Genomic DNA, 20,450 nt, shown 5'->3' on the forward strand with positions numbered 1-20,450 from the left:
AGACAAGTTCCAGTTGACCTTGGTTAATGGAACAGCAACCTTCATAAAGCTCTGTGACATCATTGGAAACCTGGGAGCCCTTGGCTCGTTCATATGAACCAAGTCAAGAAAGAGAGTCCAGCAAAGAAATATTGGAGTAGAATTCACATCTCAATACAAAAGATTCTTGAAGTGAATATAAAGATAAAACCAGAGACTTTTCTTTTGGGTTTAATGGATAAAGAACTTGGGGGAAAAATAACTTTGATGCTATATATGCTGACAGCAAGAATATTTATGCACAAAAGTAGAAGGATATTTTCATTTCCACAGTGGACAAATGTCAAGAAAAGTAGAGGGTGTTAGACGAGATAGCTAAATTGACTACTTATATTAAAGAAAATAATACAATTAACTTTGTTTCTATTTGGAAACCATTTTTGGACTTTGTGCTTGAGGTGGGAAAAAAATGAAACTTTGATTTTGGGCTTTGTTTCCGTTTTTGGGGAAGGGGGAATCTGCCAGCTGGAAACGCTTTCCTCTATGATCTTCGTGTTTCAGGCACTCTTTTTGCAATCGGAGAGGGGGATCTACCTGAAAATGCTTTTGTTTAAAAGGCTTTCAACGCAGTTCCCTGGGCTGTTTCGGGAACCGCCTGCTACCACACGAATCCCAGCGACCGATAAGATCCCACAGAGTTGGCCTTCTCCGGGTCCCGTCGACTAAACAATGTCGTTTGGCGGGCCCCAGGGGAAGAGCCTTCTCTGTGGTGGCCCCGGGCCTCTGGAACCAACTCCCCCTGGAGATTAGAACTGCCCCCACCCTCCTTGTCTTTCGTAAACTACTCAAGACTCACTTATAACGCCAGGCATGGGTGAGTTGAGACACCTTTCCCCCAGGCTTTTTTATACTTTGTTTTATGTTTGGTATGAATGCGCTGTTTGGTTTTTTAAATAATGATAGGGTTTTATATGTTTTTTAATATTAGATTTTTTTCCATTACTATATTGTTTTTATTACTGTTGTGAGCCGCTCCGAGTCTTCGGAGAGGGGTGGCATACAAATCTAATTAATAATAATAATAATAATAATAATAATAATAATAATAAATAATAATAATAAGGCTCTGACCAAGGCAACAAAGGCACAGGAGCTTGCTGGGAAGCCTAGTAGCATGTTTACAAAATGGTAGGTCCAGGAGGACTGATATGCTGCCTCTCTATTGGACGTTTCTGAGAGGAAGCCCGACTTTCAATGCACTTTCCCGGGACACTTCGGGAATCAGGCTCCATGTGGAAGTGAGGATCCCCATTGCCTGGAACTACCCCAAAATGGAGCATGTGGGCGGGGCTACATTCGAAGTATAAGATGCACCCAGATTTTCACCCTCTTTTTTGGTGGAAAAAGTACGTCTGATACTCCGAAAAATGCAATAGGTGTTCTGACGTCTCCTTGGTAACCTCTTCCAGTCTCTGGCCAGCACTTGGTAGAATGACCTTGGTTCCCATGGGATAATAAGTTGTTGATGTCTGGTCCTACATTCCAAAGCTCCCTTCTCCCTCCAAAGTGTGTCAAGCTGAGACATGGAGAAAATGGCTGCAACAGGCCCAATCCGCTTTGAAGTTTACAATAGGTTTGTTGTTATGGGTTAATTAAGTGTACAATATTATGAAAAAGTAAAAGGTTCAGGTTGTACATAGGTTGTACATTATTCTACTATGCCAAAAAGTACTAAATCAATATTTTGCTTTTCTCCTTTACCCTACACCTTTTTTCTTTCTCTTTCCCCTCCTATTTTCCCATTATTCTCATTTTTCTTTTTATTTCTGTATTTTATACTTTGATTAAACTAATTAAACATTTGAATCTTCAAAAAAAAGGGGGGAGTCCAAACACTTAAGGGGATTAGCATCAAACCAGGAAAGCATTTGGAAATGCTTTCTTTCCTACAAGAATCTTAGGAAGCTGCTAGCATTAATTTCACAGCCTCAATTCCTGCATGTGTCATTGGGTGATTCACAGGTGGCAGCACCACCTGAGACTGAGCCCATAGCTCCCCAGCTGTTCTGCAAAATTCAAGGCAATTTTGATTTTGCATAGAAGGGAGGAGACAAAGACAGAGACGGGCTGCTGCCAGTTTGCACCCGTACTGGTAGTTCCGGCCACCGTCTGGGCCTACCCACCCCTCTTGATGCTATCCCGTCCTATATATCTCACTCTCTGGCTTGCTTGCCCCACCCACACAGTCAAACTGATTTCCGCACCTCGCCCACTCTACTCACTGTGGCTGCCCAAAATGTGCGGAAGGTGCATGTGCACGCTCACATTTCTGGTTCTGCACTAGGCGGATCCAGTTGTTAAATTATGTGAAGCCCCACTCTGGGGAATGCAATGTACCAGTAGCATCCTTTTTCTCTAGCCTATTGGAAGAAAAATATTGTGTGGAGCAATTTACTATGTTTTAAGTACTTGTTTTTCTAAGAAATAAATCTCTTTACAAATAGTAATATTGAAATATTATTGTTTTAATTGTTCCTTGTCCTTTGTTATACACAGAGTACAGATACAATGTGTGTGTGTATAATTATACACATACCTAGGTACAAAAACACATCCATGTACACAAAATAAAATACTGTACAACATGGTGGCCTTCCTAAGGCATAGAACAGTCATGGTGAACCTATGACACACATGCCACAGGTGGCACATGGAGCTATTTATTTATTAGATTTGTATGCCACCCCTCTCCGAAGACTTGGGGCGGCATTGGAGGGAACGCAAGGCGTTGCCCTATGTCAGCTCTGCACATCTGATTTCACCCTCTGGAGGCTACAGGGAAGGTTCCCTGAAGCCCCGCAGTGCCAAAAAAAGGCACAATGGACAAACTGGAAGTTTGGAAAAACAGACCTCTGATTTGCCTGTTGTGTTGTTGTAAGAAAAATTCCCAGAGCTCTTATATATTCAAAAACAAAAATCCTTTATTGTCAAGTATTAAAAAGGATACAGACAATGAAAAAAACCAATTATGCATAAAAGGGATCCTGGAACAGGCTTCCTGATTCCGAGATAATTGAAGTACAAATGGTCTGATTTGGAGGGTGATGTGCCCTTAGCTTAGTAACAAAGCATTTTATATCTAAACATTACCTGAAACCAACTTGTTTTTCTTTCTTCCTGGCAAGGCCTGCTTTTTTGAAACAGAGGTTCACATTTTTTAGAAATCTAGAGAAGTGTCTTTCTGTAGGCCCTATATTTTTCTAACAACTCCCCACTCTTGTACTTTTTTCTAAAAATCCTTATTTTTAGAGGATTTATATGTCCTGTAGCATGATATGGACTTCCCTATTGGAGAGGGTATCTTTCTCTGTTCCCACCTTCCTCTTTCTGCATCCTTGTTTCCAGCAGGCCACGCCCACTGGTATACATTTAATACAAATACAGGTTACAAAACTGATTACAATAATCCCAACAAAAATATTTTTAAACCAAGTGAAATCTGGTAACCAGGAAGTTAATGTGTTCTATATACAGTATCTTGAAATGCAGCGTTATCAGTTACATATTGTAAATGTGTTGTGATATTGTGTAGGTTTTTTAGTTTTGCTTCGATACTTTTTTATCACTAATCTTGAAGCAACATAATCCTTCGAATTCTCTCCAGCCATGTCCTAGTCTTAACAATATGTAATCAATGGCCATCCTGTTTTGTAACACAGATTTTCGCAATTCCCCCATCTCATCTGCCAAAGCTGCTATAGCTGATGAGGTTTCACTGATACTTTTTGCTAAAGCACATGCTAAGTGTCCTATTTGTCTGTGATTGTATTGTGTAGCAAACCAAGGGAATCTACTTAACAACCCGGCCTCTACTTTGGATAAGATTACCACTTCATCACTACATCATATTTTCTTGATTTGGATCAAACAATACAGGTGAAATAGGCCATTGTACTGGCCATTGTGCTGCTATATGTTCATGGGGTATATGTTCTACTTCTGGGACATGGTCTTGTGTTGGTTCCTTTACATCACCTTCGATCATAACATCTGGTATACGGTTATTATTATATAATGAATAATTGTGTTTCTTGATTAATGTCCTTGAAATGTGCTACCCCCATAAATGTAGTTAAACGTCCTATAGTGCAAGGAAGCCTCCCTGAAGCCACTGGAGTGTGAAAAACAGCACAACGGGCAAAACGTAAATCTGTTTTTCTGAACTTCCAGTCTGCTTGTTGTGCTGTTTTTTCACCAACCCAGGCTTCAGTGAGACCTGTATGCATGCGGGGTGGTGTGGTTGTGCACATAGGCAGAGGGCAGCATTGTGTACAGGGAGGGAATGGGTGTATGTGCGTGACCACTAGTGCGTGCACATACATCCTTTTGGCACCGAAACCAAAAAAGGTTCTCCATCACTGGCAAAGAATGTTTTTATAATCTCATGATCTTGTGTGAAGAAAAGGAGAAAAAGTGAGATTTCTGCCACATCCTTTGAAGAAAGAGCAGTGCAAGCACCTACTGTATGCCCAGCACCACATGGCCCAGCTTCAGATTCCAACTGAGCTTCAGGACTCCCTCATAAGTTGCAAAAGGAGAGATGAGAACACCAGGTGTAAAGCTGGCTGGGGAATTCTGAGAGTTGAAGTCCACGTGTCTTCAAGTGGCCGAGGCTGAGAAACTCTGGTGGGGAACACCTTAGAAGACAGGAGGCTCCTTGATGATGCTTTCCTTGTTGTGAGCTTCAGAGGGTGAAGTGCAAATCAAATCTTGAGGAAGGCTTTCTCGGGCTTCCTGCATCCGGTGACGAGCCCTTTGGAACGCCTCTGTAACAAAGAGAACACGGTCATTAGGTGGTGGTTCAACCTGCGCAGTCAACTAGTTCCCCGGCCTGTCCATTTCTTCCTTCTAGACTTTTTAACCAAAATCCCACGCTGAAATATTCCAAACATGTGATGAGTTGAATACATTATGCAGGTTGGAAAAGTATGTCTAACTTCTAGTAGCCCTGTGGAAGAAAGAAAATGTATTGTGCAAAAGCAAAGCAAGGATTTTAAATTCCTCTTACTCTCTTGTTCTGACACACCATCCAGAATAACAAATATTTTATTCTATTTTTTAGAAAATACCTGCGGGCTTCAAAGTTATTTTAATTTTAAAAAATAGAATAGTTTTCCCATGGTAAATCTGAGGTTTGCAGATAAGAAACAGATACCATATACTTTTCATTAGATTGATTAAAAAATACCATCATCTTTAAATGATTCTAAATGAGTCTAATGGTTAAGATAATTTAAAACAATATTTAATTAGAAGACATGTTCACAGTTAATAAAAATGAATAACCACCTATTAACCACCTATTTTTAAAGAAACTACCATACATTGAATTAAACAATGAAACAATTTAAATTAAAATGCATAAAATGGCCACTGAGAATCCTAAGAACAAAAACAGTTGCCCTGTTAGTCTCTTATCACAGTGTCAAATCAGGACACAAGGAAGTTTCCCAGCAGATGGCCTTTAAAGCAATTATGCTGTCACCAAGGCTAATAATCATGGATTCCCATGAATTGATCCAATCTGTTTCTGAAGCCATCTTAGTTGATAGCCAACAACATACAGTATCCCACAGCCGCAAATCCCAAAATTTAATTATGCATTAATATTTCCTTTTGTGTATCCTGATTCTTCCACAATTCAATTTATTTTTTTTATTTTTTTTTAAATACGGTTTTATTCACAAATTGAAAAACAATACAATTCAAAAAGAATAGTAAATGACTATTACAAACATGTAATTAAGAGAAAGAAAAGAAAGGGTAGGGAGAAGAAGAAAAAATCAATTTAATTGGGTGACTTCTGGTTCCAGAAATTTGGAAAGGGGAAAATAGTTTCTTGTCCACTTTAACTGCACCATGCAGAGTTTTGTGACATTTCAGTCGTGTCGCCTTTCATCTACTTTCTTTTTAGACTAAAAAAAGCTTAAATATTGCAATCTTTCCTGATAGAGAAATTGTAATGATCAAGATTCAAATAGTTCTGCTTTGCGGGGGTGGGGGTGGGGGTGGGGGGTGTGGAGTCCTACCTTTTTCTGTGTCAAAAGCCTTACCTAAAACATTACAAAGGGAACTTTGGTGACTGAAGTTTCCTAGTCGATCCAGGACACTCTGCATGCGTTTCTTCATGGAGCTGGACTCCATAAAAGCTCTGCCAAGAAATAAGTTTTAAACTTTTAAACTTTGAGGGCTAGTCATAAGTACTATTGTTCGGTGTTGTTGCAAATCACTTCGAATAAGTGATCAGTAAGCAAGGGCTATGTATGTACTTCCTTATGTTTGCTTCTGGATCAATGAGAATATCCTAATTAGGCATTTGAATTCAGTTAACCAAGCTGATAACGGAAGACACTATTTGCTGAAATCTCTTTTAAATACAGAGGGAAAGAGATTGTCTTCCCTATGCATGTCCAGAATGTCCAGAAATTCTTTCCCTAGTGAAGAGAACATCTTACTTGGACTGCTGCAGGCAATTCAGCCGGAAAGTGACACTCCCTGTTGTTTCAGAACGAAAACCAAAACGGCTGAGACAATCACCCTGCACAGAAGATAAGTATCAATTTAGAGGAAATTCTAACCTGAGTTTTCATCTTATTTTCTCAATAAATCTGTCAAGGTCTGGACCAAAATGTTTTACGGAAAATATGGGTGGGCATGGTGAGGGCAGGCACTCACTGTGAAAGTACTTGGCACTTTGGTGTAGGTTATATCCTCAAGCTCTGGAGATCCTCCAATGAAAAATCTTCTTAGTTCTGAAATAGTGCCCAGCTCTACAGGACGCCATGTAGAAACAGATAAAGTGTGAACTCCTGGACCATCAGGTTGAACGGGATTGATGTCAGAAATATGGGAGGAAAAAAAAATCAAAAGGCTACTCAGAACATGCATGCTGACTACCAGGATGTTAGCCACTGAGATCCCAATATAAAAGTTCCAGTAAAATATAAGCCAAGAAAAGTTTAGAGATACTCTATAATAAAAGAGAGAAGGTGGATTTTCATGACTTGCAAAAGGTGCCATAATACTCCATTCACACATGAGGTTTTATTAATATATTTGCTGGCTTATATAACGCAATGACTAATTTATTATTTATTTTATTTATTTATTCGATTTTTATGCCGCCCTTCTCCTTAGACTCAGGGCGGCTTACAACATGTTAGCAATAGCACTTTTTAACAGAGCCAGCCTATTGCCCCCCACAATCCAGGTCCTCATTTTACCCACCTCGGAAGGATGGAAGGCTGAGTCAATCTTGAGCCAGTGATGAGATTTGAACCGCTGATCTACAGATCTACAGTCAGCTTCAGTGGCCTGCAGTACAACACTCTACCTGCTGCGCCACCCTGGCTCTATGTTTGTATCATTTGCCTGCACCCCTAATGCAATGCATACATGACACACACACCCGACTATGTTTTTATCATACTAAGACAAACCCAAGCAATCACATTACAGCTTAGTAGAATGTACAAACTCAGCGAACTTGTCTATCTTTTGACAGTGACCACAGGAGATGTTCATATCACTTGGTGCATTAGTCTTTTATCAAGGATATACAGTGTTCCCTCGATTTACGCGGGTTCGAACTGCGCGAATAGCTATACCACGGTTTTTCAAAAAATATTAATTAAAAAATACTTTGCGGTTTTTTTCCTATACCACGGTTTTTCCCACCAGATGACGTCATATGTCATTGCCAAACTAATAATTTTTGCAAATAAATAACAAAAAAATAATTATTGTTAATAAATAATTATGTTTATAAATATCAGGATCACTAAGTGTCATATTCAATGGTGAGCACCAGTAATCATGGTGAGTAAATGGTTGTTAAGGGAATGGGAAATGGTAATTTAGGGGTTTTAAGTGTTAAGGGAAGGCTTGTGATACTGTCCATAGCCAAAAATGATGTATTTACTTCCGCATCTCTACTTCGCGGAAATTCAAGAATGGAAGGAAGACATCATTTCCAAACCTTAAATCATCTGTCTCCTCCCCCCCCCTCCCCCCCCCCCCCCCGCCGTTGTAGGTTAATCTCCTCTTAATGTATTTAACTGAACAACTGGCAAAGGACAAATGTCCCAGGAAATCTCACCGGTCAATAGAAATGAGAGTCTGTTAGGAGAATTACAGAAAGGCATGATGAAGAGAGTATCTGTTGTAAGCATGCCTTCTTAAATGCTAAGAGCATGTCATCTTAAAAGGGGTTTCCGGAATCCCAACAGTTAAAACATCTAGAGCATCTAGTACTAAAATGTATGATGAACATGCACTACTAGAGGCAAGTAAAAAAAATTAAAAAAGGAAATTTTGATTTTTGTTTTACATAAATCACTCAAGAGTCCTATCAAAGTGGTTATATTCAGTAGATCAAATAAATAAATAAAAATCAATAAACAAATTTGTTTCATGAGTTGTACCAATGAAAGTTCGGTTCTAGTGCTGTCTTTTACCTGGCGTTGCTGGCAGCACTACAAAGCCATAGCCTTCAACACGGTACCTATGCCAGAAATCCAAGGAAAGAACCTCAAAGTATAAGACAGGCCACTCAGGGAGGGAGCCTATAAGAGGAAGGAAGATAGGGAATAAGGCATCAGCCAGTCTCACATCAATTCATGTTTCATTCCAGAGTAAATAGTGGGGCAATTCTGATGATGGAGGGATGTTGAAATGCAGCTTTCCACTTGAATCAGAATAAACCACTGCTCAGAGGCACAATCCTCTAAAATAGTTGCAAGTGTTCACTGAAATGAACACAAGCTATGCAACACATCCTGTTCTTCTACAGGCCCTGCACATGACTGTGCAGGGTTTTTTTTCTAGAGCAGCAGTGTAAATTGAAGGGTTCAAGGCTGTCTATAGTCCCATGAAACCATGGCTTCAGTTTGGAGAAAAGTTGTAAACAATTTGTAATTTTTAATATTGGAAAAGATGAGTGAATATATAAGTGGAGATGGTCATATTAAATACACTTAGCTGTAATTAAATTTTAATATGTGTTCCACTTTTAAATAGAATTTTATATTTGTCTCTAACAATCTTAGGGGTGGTAATGATAGTGGTATACCTCCCAAAGATAAAATATCAACTTTAGTCTAGTAAAAATTGTGCATTCACAACCTAGAGGATTTTCCAGAGAATTACATCCCATAAATTAAATCCCTGTTTTCAACGTGACAGGTTAATTAACCCCCAAAATGAACAAAATAGCTCAAATCCATTAGAGCAGAACAATTTCTCACATGCAATGGAATGACTCACCTTCCAAGTCATCCTCTTGGGTGAAGAACATCTCCAGGGTAAATGGGAAGGAAAAAAAAGCTACCCTATCCTGGGAATGAAAAATAGTAGTATCAGCTTTTACAGGGGCAGCAGGGAATAGAACAATCATGTATGTATATATGTGTATGTGTTTGGGTGAATAATGGGATAAGAAAACCAGCAAATATCTCAAGAGAGATATGCCTTAAGCTTGTTTAAAGTTGCCTGCAACTGTGCCTAGGTGTTGCTGCATATACAGTATATGCTGTGAAAAGTTCATGAGTTTAGCGTAGGATTCGCACGCATGCGCAAGGTGTAGGGAGCAGGTGTGTGTGTTGCGCATGCATTGCATTATGGGTGAAGGCAAATGCGCACAAGCGCTTTCAGCATACAATGACAAAAAGGTTAGCCATCACTGTTTTAGACCAATAGAATGAACTCTACTCGCTTTGTGCAAACACTGAAGAATTCATATAGACCCTAAAGCAAGAGAGGGTTCCCTTCCCCCAAATATTTACCAACGTGCTGAAGATTTTCTCCAATCTGTTCTTCAGATTTAATTTTTATCTTTTTAAAATTATTTTATATAGTTGATCATTTTGCAATTGTGATTCTGGTGGCCACCCTAGACTAAAAGTATCATAATTCTTATTCCCTGAGCAATCCAGTTGAATCTGTGAGAATTTATGGGCCAACCGAGGTTCAACAAAGTTTAATGTAGATCATTAAGAAATCTCAATAATTTGGCAGTACAGTACAATGAAGAGTTAAAGGAGTAAGTTGAAGAAGGCTCTACTATAACTTAGCTTTGAAATATAAAGAGTATCAGAAAACTAAAATCCATAGCAAGACTATATTCCAGAGTCATGTAAGGCTGCTATTCCTCAAAGTACGATAGAAAAATGTGCCTCAAAACCCCAAAACTGGCATTAAACACTGTGACTCTGCAAATAGTCTCCCTCTCTCACAAAGGAACCACCTGAAACATACTTTGCCATGTACTTTGCTAGTGCACATCTGTGTCATTCCAGAGAGTAGTTGAGATGGAGGACATGACCAGCCTAGAAAGAAAATAGAAGCTTTTAGCACTGCAGAGAAGACTGCAAGATTAATGAGCAGTTAAAGCACAAAACCTCTGCTCCAAAACCAGACACTCTTTCATTGCATACCAGGTAGTTCCTGAAGAATGACTATTATTATTATTATTATTATTATTATTATTATTATTATTATTATTAATTAGATTTGTATGCCGCCTCTCTCCGAAGACTCGGGACGGCTCACAACAGTAATAAAAACAATATAGCAGTGGAACAAATTTAATATTAAAAACATATAAAACCCTATCATTATTTTTTAAAAAATTGAGACTGGAATTATGGTCTTATGTCGTGGTAGTTGCTAAACTGGTCACCAGGCCTAATTTTATATGATGTTCATTAAGCAAATGCCATGGATTGGTGGGTGTGGCAGTTGTTAAGCGAATGCAATGGTAATTAAACAAATCAATAGAAAGTTAACATCAGAATCTAGCAAAAATGCTAAAAATCATGGTCATGCTGAAAATAGCCATACAGTGAGCCAGTAGCCTAGCTCCTAAATGAAATCAGGTGTAGGTGTATGTATGTGTGTGTGTGTGTGTGTGTGTGTGTTGCAATTGGAACTCTGCAATCGGATTGTAATTCTGAAATCAGGGACTGTTGTAACTTTCGTCGTTAAGCTATTGGTTGTTATGGAAGGACTATCTGTATGTCTTTTTTAAAAAAATTATTAAAATTTCTCTCAGATATACTAATATGGAACAATATGGAAAAATACAGTAGATGGCTTTAAATTATTTGATCCCTCTTCTTTTCTTCACCTTGAATCATGCACACTTAGGATTAAAATGACTCTAGCATTATAAAAGTAATGCTACTTTATGTTATTAGCCATAGTTCTGTTATGCTTGTAATCTTGAAGTGTGAAGTGTGCGATGCAACAGGTAGGTAAGTGATGAGATGGAAGAGAGAGACACAAGGATTGTTTTTTCTGGCTCTCATCATGAGATTGGACCTGGTACTGGTTGTCCATCAGTATCTGAAGACTGGATTTCACATAAAGGGAGTTTTGGGAAATATAGAGCCTCAAATAACAAGAGGATAAGTTCAAGGATATGCTTGATTTGCTGTGGGAAGACTTATGAATCCTTTAACTGTTTCAATTATTTTTTTGCTAGAAGCAACTCTCCAGGAGGATACCCACTTCTACAAAAGCTGTATGTGGTAAATGTCATAGCGTATCTTGTGCCCAATCCTAAAGGCCCAATTTGTACTACTCACAGCTGGGCAGTTCCAAGAAGAAATGTATGTACAGGTTGTTGTATTCGTAACCCTGGGCTGAAACTAGGAAAGAAAAGGAAACACGGTAATAAAGCCTTATTCTCTGGACCTTTTCTCTTATTCTTAACCAAGCTATTTCTTTTCCTAATAGCAAAAAAGTACCCAAATCAATTATTAGGGAAACCACAAAATTAATTACAGAACAATGAGAGATATAAATCACTTAGCAGGATCACAATTTCCTCTATGCAGTTTCACACGGCAGGCATAGGCTTCCAGTTAAAAGTTTGACCCTTAATATTTCTTTAGGTGCCTTGGGATTAATCTTGGAAGGAGGAGAAACAAAAACTCCTCAAAGAATAAAAAGCTATCGTACCTATTTCACCATTAACAAAGAGTCGGAAAATACCAGGAGCAGTCTGCAAGAGAAAAGAATGAATGTTACCCAGCAGTTGAAGTTTTCCAATGCCCGAGAGCTGCTGGCTAATCAGACTTAATAAATCAAGGCAGGAGGAATCAAACAGTTGGTCTGATATAAAGGAACTATTGTACTATGTTTCCCCGAAAATAACCTGTCTTATATTTTTTTGAACCCCGAAATAAATGCTTAGCCTTATTTTTGGGGAGGTCTTATTATTTTGGAGCGTGTGGTACAAGACAAGGTCCTCTAGCCCTCTTACCTGATTTCGAGCTGTCTCCCTAACCAGAGGAAATGGTGTGTGCAGCTACACATGCGTTTAAATATTTTTTGGGAGGGCCTATTTTTTTTGAGGGAGGGTTTATTTTTGGGAGGGGCGCTTATTTTCAGGGAAGTGTTTATTTTTGGAGGAGGGTTTATTTTTGGGGAAACACAGTATATTTTTATATTTGAAGGTGAACATCAGGTGCAAAACCCCATGTCAGAGATATTTATTTAATTATATCTCACCTTTATTATTTTTATAAACAATTCAAGGCGGTGAGCAGATACCTTCCTCCTCTTATTTTTCTTGCAGCAAAAACCCTGTTAGGTTGATTGGTCCAAAGTCACCGAGCATCTTTCATGTCCAAGATAGAAATAGAGCATGCGGTCATTTCTAGCTTGGTGTATGTTAATATGCATCTGGATGACTTTATTGCACAAAGAGTAGTTTACATGTAGCAGGTAACCATTTTGTGGAAGGAAGCTCTCATTTTTACCTCTTTTATTACTTGATTTTATGAACAAAGAGATGGAAGGCTTTTTTGATGGTCAATAATACAGGAGACACATCAAAGGTTATGTGAGGAATATATGATAGAGATGGTAGGTCAGGACAAATTCAGGACTTGAGATTCTGTTGTCAGTGTGCTTCAGATTCAAAGATTAAAAATATACTTGGTTGAGCTTGGCTCCTGATGTTTTATCTATGTAATTTTTAACAATGTTACAGAAGTGGTTTGCCTTTATATTCCAGATTATTTTTTTCTCAGTTTCTCAATGGCTCTGGAATTTCTGTGTGATTCTACATCCAAGGACAAGCCAACATCAACCATGCTAGTTTCCTTATATCACCTAAAGCATGCATAAGCACAAATTAATTTTCAGTGTGGGTTTCTCAATTAAGCAATAGCCAGAATGAAAAATGTGCATGGTGAGCAAAGGACTAAGAAGAAAACAGCAGTACATTTTTTCCCTTTCCAGAAAAAAGTCTCTATTATAACACAACCTGTAAATTGTAGGAACTTTACCTATCTGCTCAAATAATATAAAAAGTTTGTTCCCAACAATGGTAACTAATCATTGTTGTGATTCAGCCTGCGGCTCCTCAGGGACCGGCTGCGTCTCTGCTGGATCCATGCCCAGAGGAGGAGGACAGTGAACAGGAGGGGGAGGACCAGGCAGACGGGGGAGAGGAAAGTCAGGAAGAGGAGGAGGTAGAGCAGCCTGAGAGCCCCGGAGGGGGGGGAGGCTCTCCCCAGCTAGTAGCCTGGACTCATTGGATGAAGACGCACAGGCTATAATTGACATGAGACAGCGACATGCAGCTCAGAGACAGGATCAATTAGAAAGGTATTTGCATCATTGAATTGGCAACAACTGGGTTTGGATGTGGTTCTCCTCAGCAGGGTTTAAAAGGCAGGCCCACCCTTGCAGCTTTGTGGAGAGTTATCAACTGGAGGTTCTGTGACCCTGCTTTGCTTCTTGGCGTCTCTGATCTTGGCTTGTGGCCTAGAAGTCTGGAAGACTTGAGGGAGGCGTGGGTTTGTTATCTCCAGCGTTGATTTTGACAGCAAGAATCCTGTTTTCTTTCATGGCCTTCGTGAAACCTCTGTGAAGTTCCAGCATTTTTCCTGTCTGTAAGAACAGTTTCTGTTACCTGTGTTTGCTTTGAATTATATAAACTGCCTTTGCTTTTTACCAGTGTGTCTGGCTTCTCTTTTTGGTTTGGTGTTGGCTTCTGGAGGGACCCAGACAGAACAATCATGAATGTTGTGGTGATGCATTTCAAAGCAGAACTACAAATTCCACCAACCTGACATTCTCCAACTAAAAATAGAACCAGATTGTGAGGTCCTCCGGTTCTGTCTTAAACGAGTTAACAGTTACAAAGTAAAGCAGACATATGTGGCGCAAAACTAAGTCACTTACCATCTCAAAATCAGATCCAACAAGTCCACTGAGGTACTCTTTATGTCGGCTGTACAACTAAAGAATGAAACATACAGTCAGAAAATAAGACCCCTTTTACAAATTTAGGCCCCACTTCAGGAGCAAAAGATAAGTGTTCTTACATCCTTGAAGACACGCTGTTCCCTTGCTTCCTCCTTCTCTTCCACCATGGCCGAGGCATTCTCCAAAGTGTATTTCCACATTTCCCGCTTCTCCCCTTCTAGCTCAATCCTTCAGGGAGCCAAACAACGCAGCACAACTCAGAAGATCTGTACAATTGATATGCAATTGCCCCTTGACTCCAACTCATTTTCAGAGATCAAAGGGCTCTACGGGCTGCTCACCTGTAAGGCCCTTTTGTGCCTGTAAAATCTGGCTTGACTGTGATGACTCCATTGCCATCTACCTTGATCATGCAGAGAACATACTCATACTCCTTGCAACCAAGCCTATGGAGAGATCATTATAAAAAACATGACCTCAGGGCTTAAATACTGGCAGTACAAGATACATTCAGATGTTTCTGAACGTATTATAGAACAATGTTATGCAAACCCCAGTTCCAGGATGAAAGAAACATGCGGGACACTGTTCTCATGCATTTGTCACCTTCGGTTCTGTATCAAGGAATGCTAATGACTTTTGTTCAATTTCAAACACTTCTTGGAACCTGGGGGTGGGGGCTGAGAAAAAAACAATGGGGCTGCAAAGCTTTGGTACACAGACACACCAACTTACTTGCCTTGGGGTCCTAGGTCCCCCATAATATACATGGTCTGCACAGGAGTATTAAGGACATGGTTGTTCTTGATGAATTCTTCTGAGGGCTGCCAGGTGATAATTCGGGATTTCAGGATGTTTCTTTCTCTGCCAAGAGGAGCAAAGGGGATTGTTGCCTATAGTGAAGCAGGCTTCCTTCTGCTTTGGCAGAATATATAGAAGAGCCACGGAATGCCAGGATGGGTCAAAATCATCCCCCCAGCCCTCAAGCCCAAGAGATTTGTACAGCAAAAGCACTGTCCATGGATGCCCTTACACTGGCCTGCGTTCTTGTCTTCTCCTCCTCACATTAGCCATCATTTCTGCCAAATACGAAGGTACTTCCTTGTCAGAAGTGGTCATTTTCTGACAGTGCTAGAATGTAAGAAGAAAGCTTGTTATGCTCATTTAAACAGGAAAAATGTGAGTCAAGAGGTTCCATTCAACCCAGGGAAATATCTTTTTAGTGGTACTTTTAGTACAAGGCAGACAGCAAAGGCTCCAGTGACAGCCCATCAAGGGAAAGCATTTTAAAGTTCCCAAGTTTGAGAAACACTGCTCCAGAATTGAACACCTTCTTGTACATGCTTTCTTGGCAGGAATATGAAAGTGATTTGGTATTGTAATCTTTCAATATATTTTTCCAACTTCCAATACTAAATGACTGCTCTGGACTTTCCTGGTGATCTTACATCTAAACATCACAATGAACTTAACCTATCTAGCTTTGGAAGAATGTGCCAAGATTATCAAGATGCTACTATCCGTCTAAACTTTACTAGCTAAGCCAGGAATTATTTTTGTAAGTAACAATATCATTAATTATTAATGGGTTATAAGGGTTATAAACATATTTTTTTACATTACTTCACATTTGCTAGTAGGAACAATTCCCTTCTTCCTATCATTCATGTTGACATTAAGAATGGACTCTGGGCCAGCCATCCCATCTCCAACCCATTTCCATCTCTGTTAAAAAGCTGATACCTCTTCTAGGTTGGTGAAGCGGTCATGGTCTGTGTAGGTGAAGATCCGTTTGTTCTTTCGACCCCCCGACTCTTCCAATTTTAGGATATCCTGGTGGTATTGTCGGTCAAGTGGGCTTTGGCAGGCAGACTGGTTCTGGTAAAGATCCACCTCAAACTAAATAGAGTAGAAAGAACCATTGTTGCTTGTATAACAAAGCCCTCCCTACAAAATCTTCAACCCATGGAACTGCGGTCTCAGCAAAGCAGAGGTCAAAGCAAAAAGCAGACAAATACAGTGATACCTCGTCTTACAAACTTAATTGGTTCCGGGACAAGGTTCTTAAGGTGAAAAGTTTGTAAGATGAAACAATGTTTCCCATAGGAATCAGTGGAAAAACGATTAATGCGTGCAAGCCCAAAATTCACCCCTTTTGCCAGCCAAAGCGCCCGTTTTTGCGCTGCTGGGATTCCCCTGAGGCTCCCCTCCATGGGAAACCCCACCTCCGGACTTCCGTGTTTTTGCGATGCTGCAGGGGAATCCCAGCATTGCAAAAATGAGCGCTTTGTTGGCAACGGAAGTCTGGAGGTGGGGTTTCTCAGCAAAGGGAGCATCAGTGAAATTGCAGCATCACAAAAACACCAAAGTCCTCGAAACCCCACCTCCGGACCTCTGTGTTTTTGCGATGCTGCGATTTCACTGAGGCTCCCCTCACTGGGAAACCCCATCTCCAGACAAAAACGGGTGCTTCGCTGGCAACGGTAGTCCGGAGGTGGGGCATCCCAGTGGCGGCGGCAGGTTTGTAAGGTGAAAATAGTTTGTAAGAAGAGGCAAAAAAATCTTAAACCCCGGGTTTGTATCTCGAAAAGTTTGTATGACGAGGCGTTTGTAAGACGAGGTATCACTGTAGTTGGATTTGTTAGATGAGCAAATCATAAACACAAGCCACTAACTTCTGCAGCACTCATATCTAATTGAATTTCTCATATCTGAATAGGTGCACTGGACACTGGAGATGACAAATGGGGGAGAAGCAAAGGGACACAGTTTGGATAGAATGTTCCATGAAGGTTACAATTCAACAAAATACAAAATCTGTCTTTACACAAAGGGGGAAAAACAGTCCAACCTGTCTATATGCTAGATGTCACATATTAGCCACTTACATTGTAACTAGGTTAAGTAAAAAGTTAATACTTTATATTTGTATACACACGAAATTTGTTATAAATAACAAACTTGCAAGTGCAGAGGAAGAGCTTCTGAACACGAGGCAGCTCTGCTCATCCCAGAGATACTTTCAATTTGGACAAAGCACTGTTCAATAAATCATTTATCTGTGTCTGTGATTTCTATAGCTGCCAAAGTACTGAAAATTGCTAGAATCATTAGTGGGACAATAATCCCATCTACTTACTTGACTGAAGAGTTTTTCTTGCCAACCAATAACAGCCTCCTCTTTCTCCTCTTCAGGACAATGTCCACCTGAAACATAAGAAAGCCTCCTAAGTGTGCTTGGCAAGAATAATGGGTTATGATGCTTCAACTCGCCCATAATTTATTTTCTCTCTTGGTTACTAATATACATAACATCTGGGCAGCTGATGTAATAATCAATAAAATGATTATTTTATTGCTATGAATGTTTTTATATTCAGAATCAAAGCCAAAGACAAGAAAAACATAGGAGTTAGCCACACTAAATCATTGCACAAATCATGGGCCATTTAATTTGGCACCTTACAAGAAAAGCAGTGCCGGAAATGAGAAAATTGCAGTGGGGAGAGCAGACAATCTCATTGACCAAGATCATTAGTTTTCTTAAGGTAAATGATGTCTCCTGACCTCCAAAATAAAAGTTAGTTTAAAAATGAAACAAAATTGTACACAAACATCTCTTGGTTCCATGGTCATATTCTATAAAGCAAATATTTAAATTATTTGGTTTTATACTGATCAGACTTTGTAGATTTAGCAGTCTTAACACCTGACCAGACTTCCAGAAATCATTGTTTTTAAAGTCCAGGAAAGAGCACTCACTTGCTGAGTTGTAAGGCTCAAAAGTTGATAAGCCGATGAGCTGCTGGCCTGATTGGCAGAAACATTGCTGTAGCTGCTGTAGTAGTACGCTAGTGGAAGTAACCCGCTGAATTTTAACCCTGCAAGAAAAAAAAGATATTGTTTTTGGACATCTGGAATGTGACATTCAAAGCCAGTTGCTTGAAAAAAAAGAAATGCAAGCAAAAAATTACTCCAAAAAACTGTTCTACTTAGACTTATTCCTACTAATCATTATCAGTTGTGAAGTATCTGAGTTTTAAAAAATATTTTACTTTCTTTTAAAAGATATTTAAGAATAAAATATGGATGTGTAACAATAGCAACACAAAAATGGATTTACAAACCATAAAAATGATAAAATGTTAAGAAAAGCATCCCTCTAATACTGGTATTCCACTAGTAACATTAAGTTTAGAGAATACATGGAGATAACCAACAAAACAATCAATTTAAAATTATCAATTAACAGTAAAAACAGTTGCAAGAAAAGAAAAATCAGAATCTAAAATCTGTTTCATCTTGTTCTGAGGCATCTTCCAGAATGGTTGAGCTTGCCACCAGATACATTTCCAGCAGTACTGAAATGAATGTATTATCTATTTATATTATCTGAGACTTTATTGGTGACAATATTGATAATAATCGTATTGCTTAAATCTCTCTCTTAACATATATTCTTTATTTCACTGATCTCCATTTATTTCTCACTTCTGTTTTTATTCTCCATCCATAAAATAGCTCCCATGTTTAGAATAGAATAGAATTTTATTGGCCATGTGATTGGACACACAAGGAATTTGTCTTGATGCACATGCTCTCAGTGTACATAAAAGAAGTTTGTTCAGTTCAGTAATATTCAGTTTGTTCTTTCTCCTTTATAGCAAGAATGTTCCATTTCTGCACATTCTAATATTTTCCAAAGCACATTCTCATCCATAGGGATCTCCTCACTTTTCCAATATTTTTTTGCTTCTACACATGTCCACTAGATATGATTTATATATGCATTCCTGAGGTGGATTATAAACCCCATCAGAAACACGTTTATATTATATAGTACAACGAGCTTTAAAATTTAAACCGTCACACTTCTTTCAATAATATAGAAACATTAGAGTTGTTACTCGGTGATTTTTCCCTCAGGGGGGCTAATCGTTATTTGGACTTTAGAGGATTTGCCGCCTGTGCGTGTTTACGGGACGTTAGAGGTGTAATTTTGAGAGGAAGAGCTCAGTTTCCTGTACGAAAACCGAGTAAAATATATTTGTTTCCCTTTTGAAAAGCAATATATCGATGCTACAGGATGTTTTCCAGACTGGTTTGTTTCACAGACGGGCGAGCTGCAAATCAAAAAGGGCTACTGGAGTAACGGACCGCCGGCGGCAGCGGCAACTTTGAGCCGCGGAGTTCGGGCCCTTTCCCGAAAGAGAAGGGAAGGTAGCACCAACCTGAGGCGCAGGTTACGGATGGGGTCTCGGGATCGGTAGACCTCCCCGCCCGTGTCTTCGTTCCAAGCCGCCTCCGCCATCGCTCCCGGGGCGGGGAGAGGAAGGCAGCGGCGTCTCGACTAGGCCGCTTTTGCCATGGAAACAAGATGACATTGAACATAAATATAGGAAAAAAGAAGAGGCCTCTGAAGCTTCAGGGTATCGTTACCAGACTGTCGTGAGGGAAGCCGGCCTTGACGTTTTCCGCGGGGAAAATTCAACATTTTGCAAGGGACGTTTGTCACATCAATGGATGTTCTCAATCATCCAGGTCATGCTGGTTCCGAGCTATTTCCCCCCCCTTTCAAAAAATGACACACACCCCCTTCGAAATCCCCCATCAGTCAAGTTAGAACTGTAGCAGCTTTTTGGATGAGAAGCAAATCATTTTCAAAGGGGGGGGGGACCCACAAAAATGTTTTTGGGACATTTTTATCATAGAATCAATTTTATAGGCCCCTAGGCTTAGAAGAAACCATTTTTGAGTTTTGGTTTGTAGAATATACGACATAGAATCATAGGGCTGAAAGGGACCGGAGATCTTTCAGCCCAATCACCTGCTCAAGATGGAAGACCAGGGGTCCCCAAACTTGGGAACTTGAAGACTTATGGACTTCAACTCCCAGAATTCTCCTGGGAGTTGAAGTCCACAAATCTTCAAGTTCCCAAGTTTGAAGTCCTCTGATGGAAGAGCATATACTAATCCAGGTCAAATCCAGTCTATTTTTGAAAACCTCCAAGAATGGACCACCCACAACACTGGGAGGCAAGCAGGGCGGATTGTTATTACCGCCACTACTAATGAACTGCGCACGCAGCTTCACTTCTCTTGCATGTGTGCACGTTTTTGTTTCTGCACATGCACAGGAAGCAAAATCTTGTGGGGGGACTCGTGGGTGTGAGATTTTGGTGATTTTTTTT

At 39.7% G+C, this 20,450-nt stretch overlaps 1 protein-coding gene across 2 annotated transcripts; it reads right to left on the reverse strand.

Annotated features, from left to right (window-relative positions):
* Positions 1 to 2,483: 2,483 nt before the first annotated feature.
* On the reverse strand, positions 2,484 to 19,632 carry MKS1 (MKS transition zone complex subunit 1). 2 transcript variants are annotated; one of them, XM_070735039.1, is made up of 18 exons: positions 19,491 to 19,632; positions 18,022 to 18,140; positions 17,399 to 17,466; positions 16,003 to 16,158; positions 15,293 to 15,390; positions 14,995 to 15,123; positions 14,601 to 14,705; positions 14,379 to 14,487; positions 14,236 to 14,292; positions 12,001 to 12,043; positions 11,625 to 11,687; positions 10,294 to 10,364; positions 9,304 to 9,373; positions 8,496 to 8,603; positions 6,715 to 6,809; positions 6,495 to 6,577; positions 6,093 to 6,190; positions 2,484 to 4,805 (listed from the first exon to the last, which is right to left on the reverse strand). In XM_070735039.1, exons 1-18 carry the CDS (start codon positions 19,568 to 19,570, stop codon positions 4,678 to 4,680), a joined length of 1,680 nt encoding a protein of 559 aa, XP_070591140.1. In that variant the 5' UTR covers positions 19,571 to 19,632; the 3' UTR covers positions 2,484 to 4,677. The 2 variants fall into 2 exon arrangements, with proteins under 2 accessions (XP_070591140.1, XP_070591139.1); XM_070735038.1 differs by having other exon boundaries at positions 6,715 to 6,848.
* Positions 19,633 to 20,450: the final 818 nt, after the last annotated feature.

The sequence above is a fragment of the Erythrolamprus reginae genome, chromosome 1, assembly GCF_031021105.1.
Source record: "Erythrolamprus reginae isolate rEryReg1 chromosome 1, rEryReg1.hap1, whole genome shotgun sequence".
Taxonomy (NCBI): domain Eukaryota; kingdom Metazoa; phylum Chordata; class Lepidosauria; order Squamata; family Dipsadidae; genus Erythrolamprus; species Erythrolamprus reginae.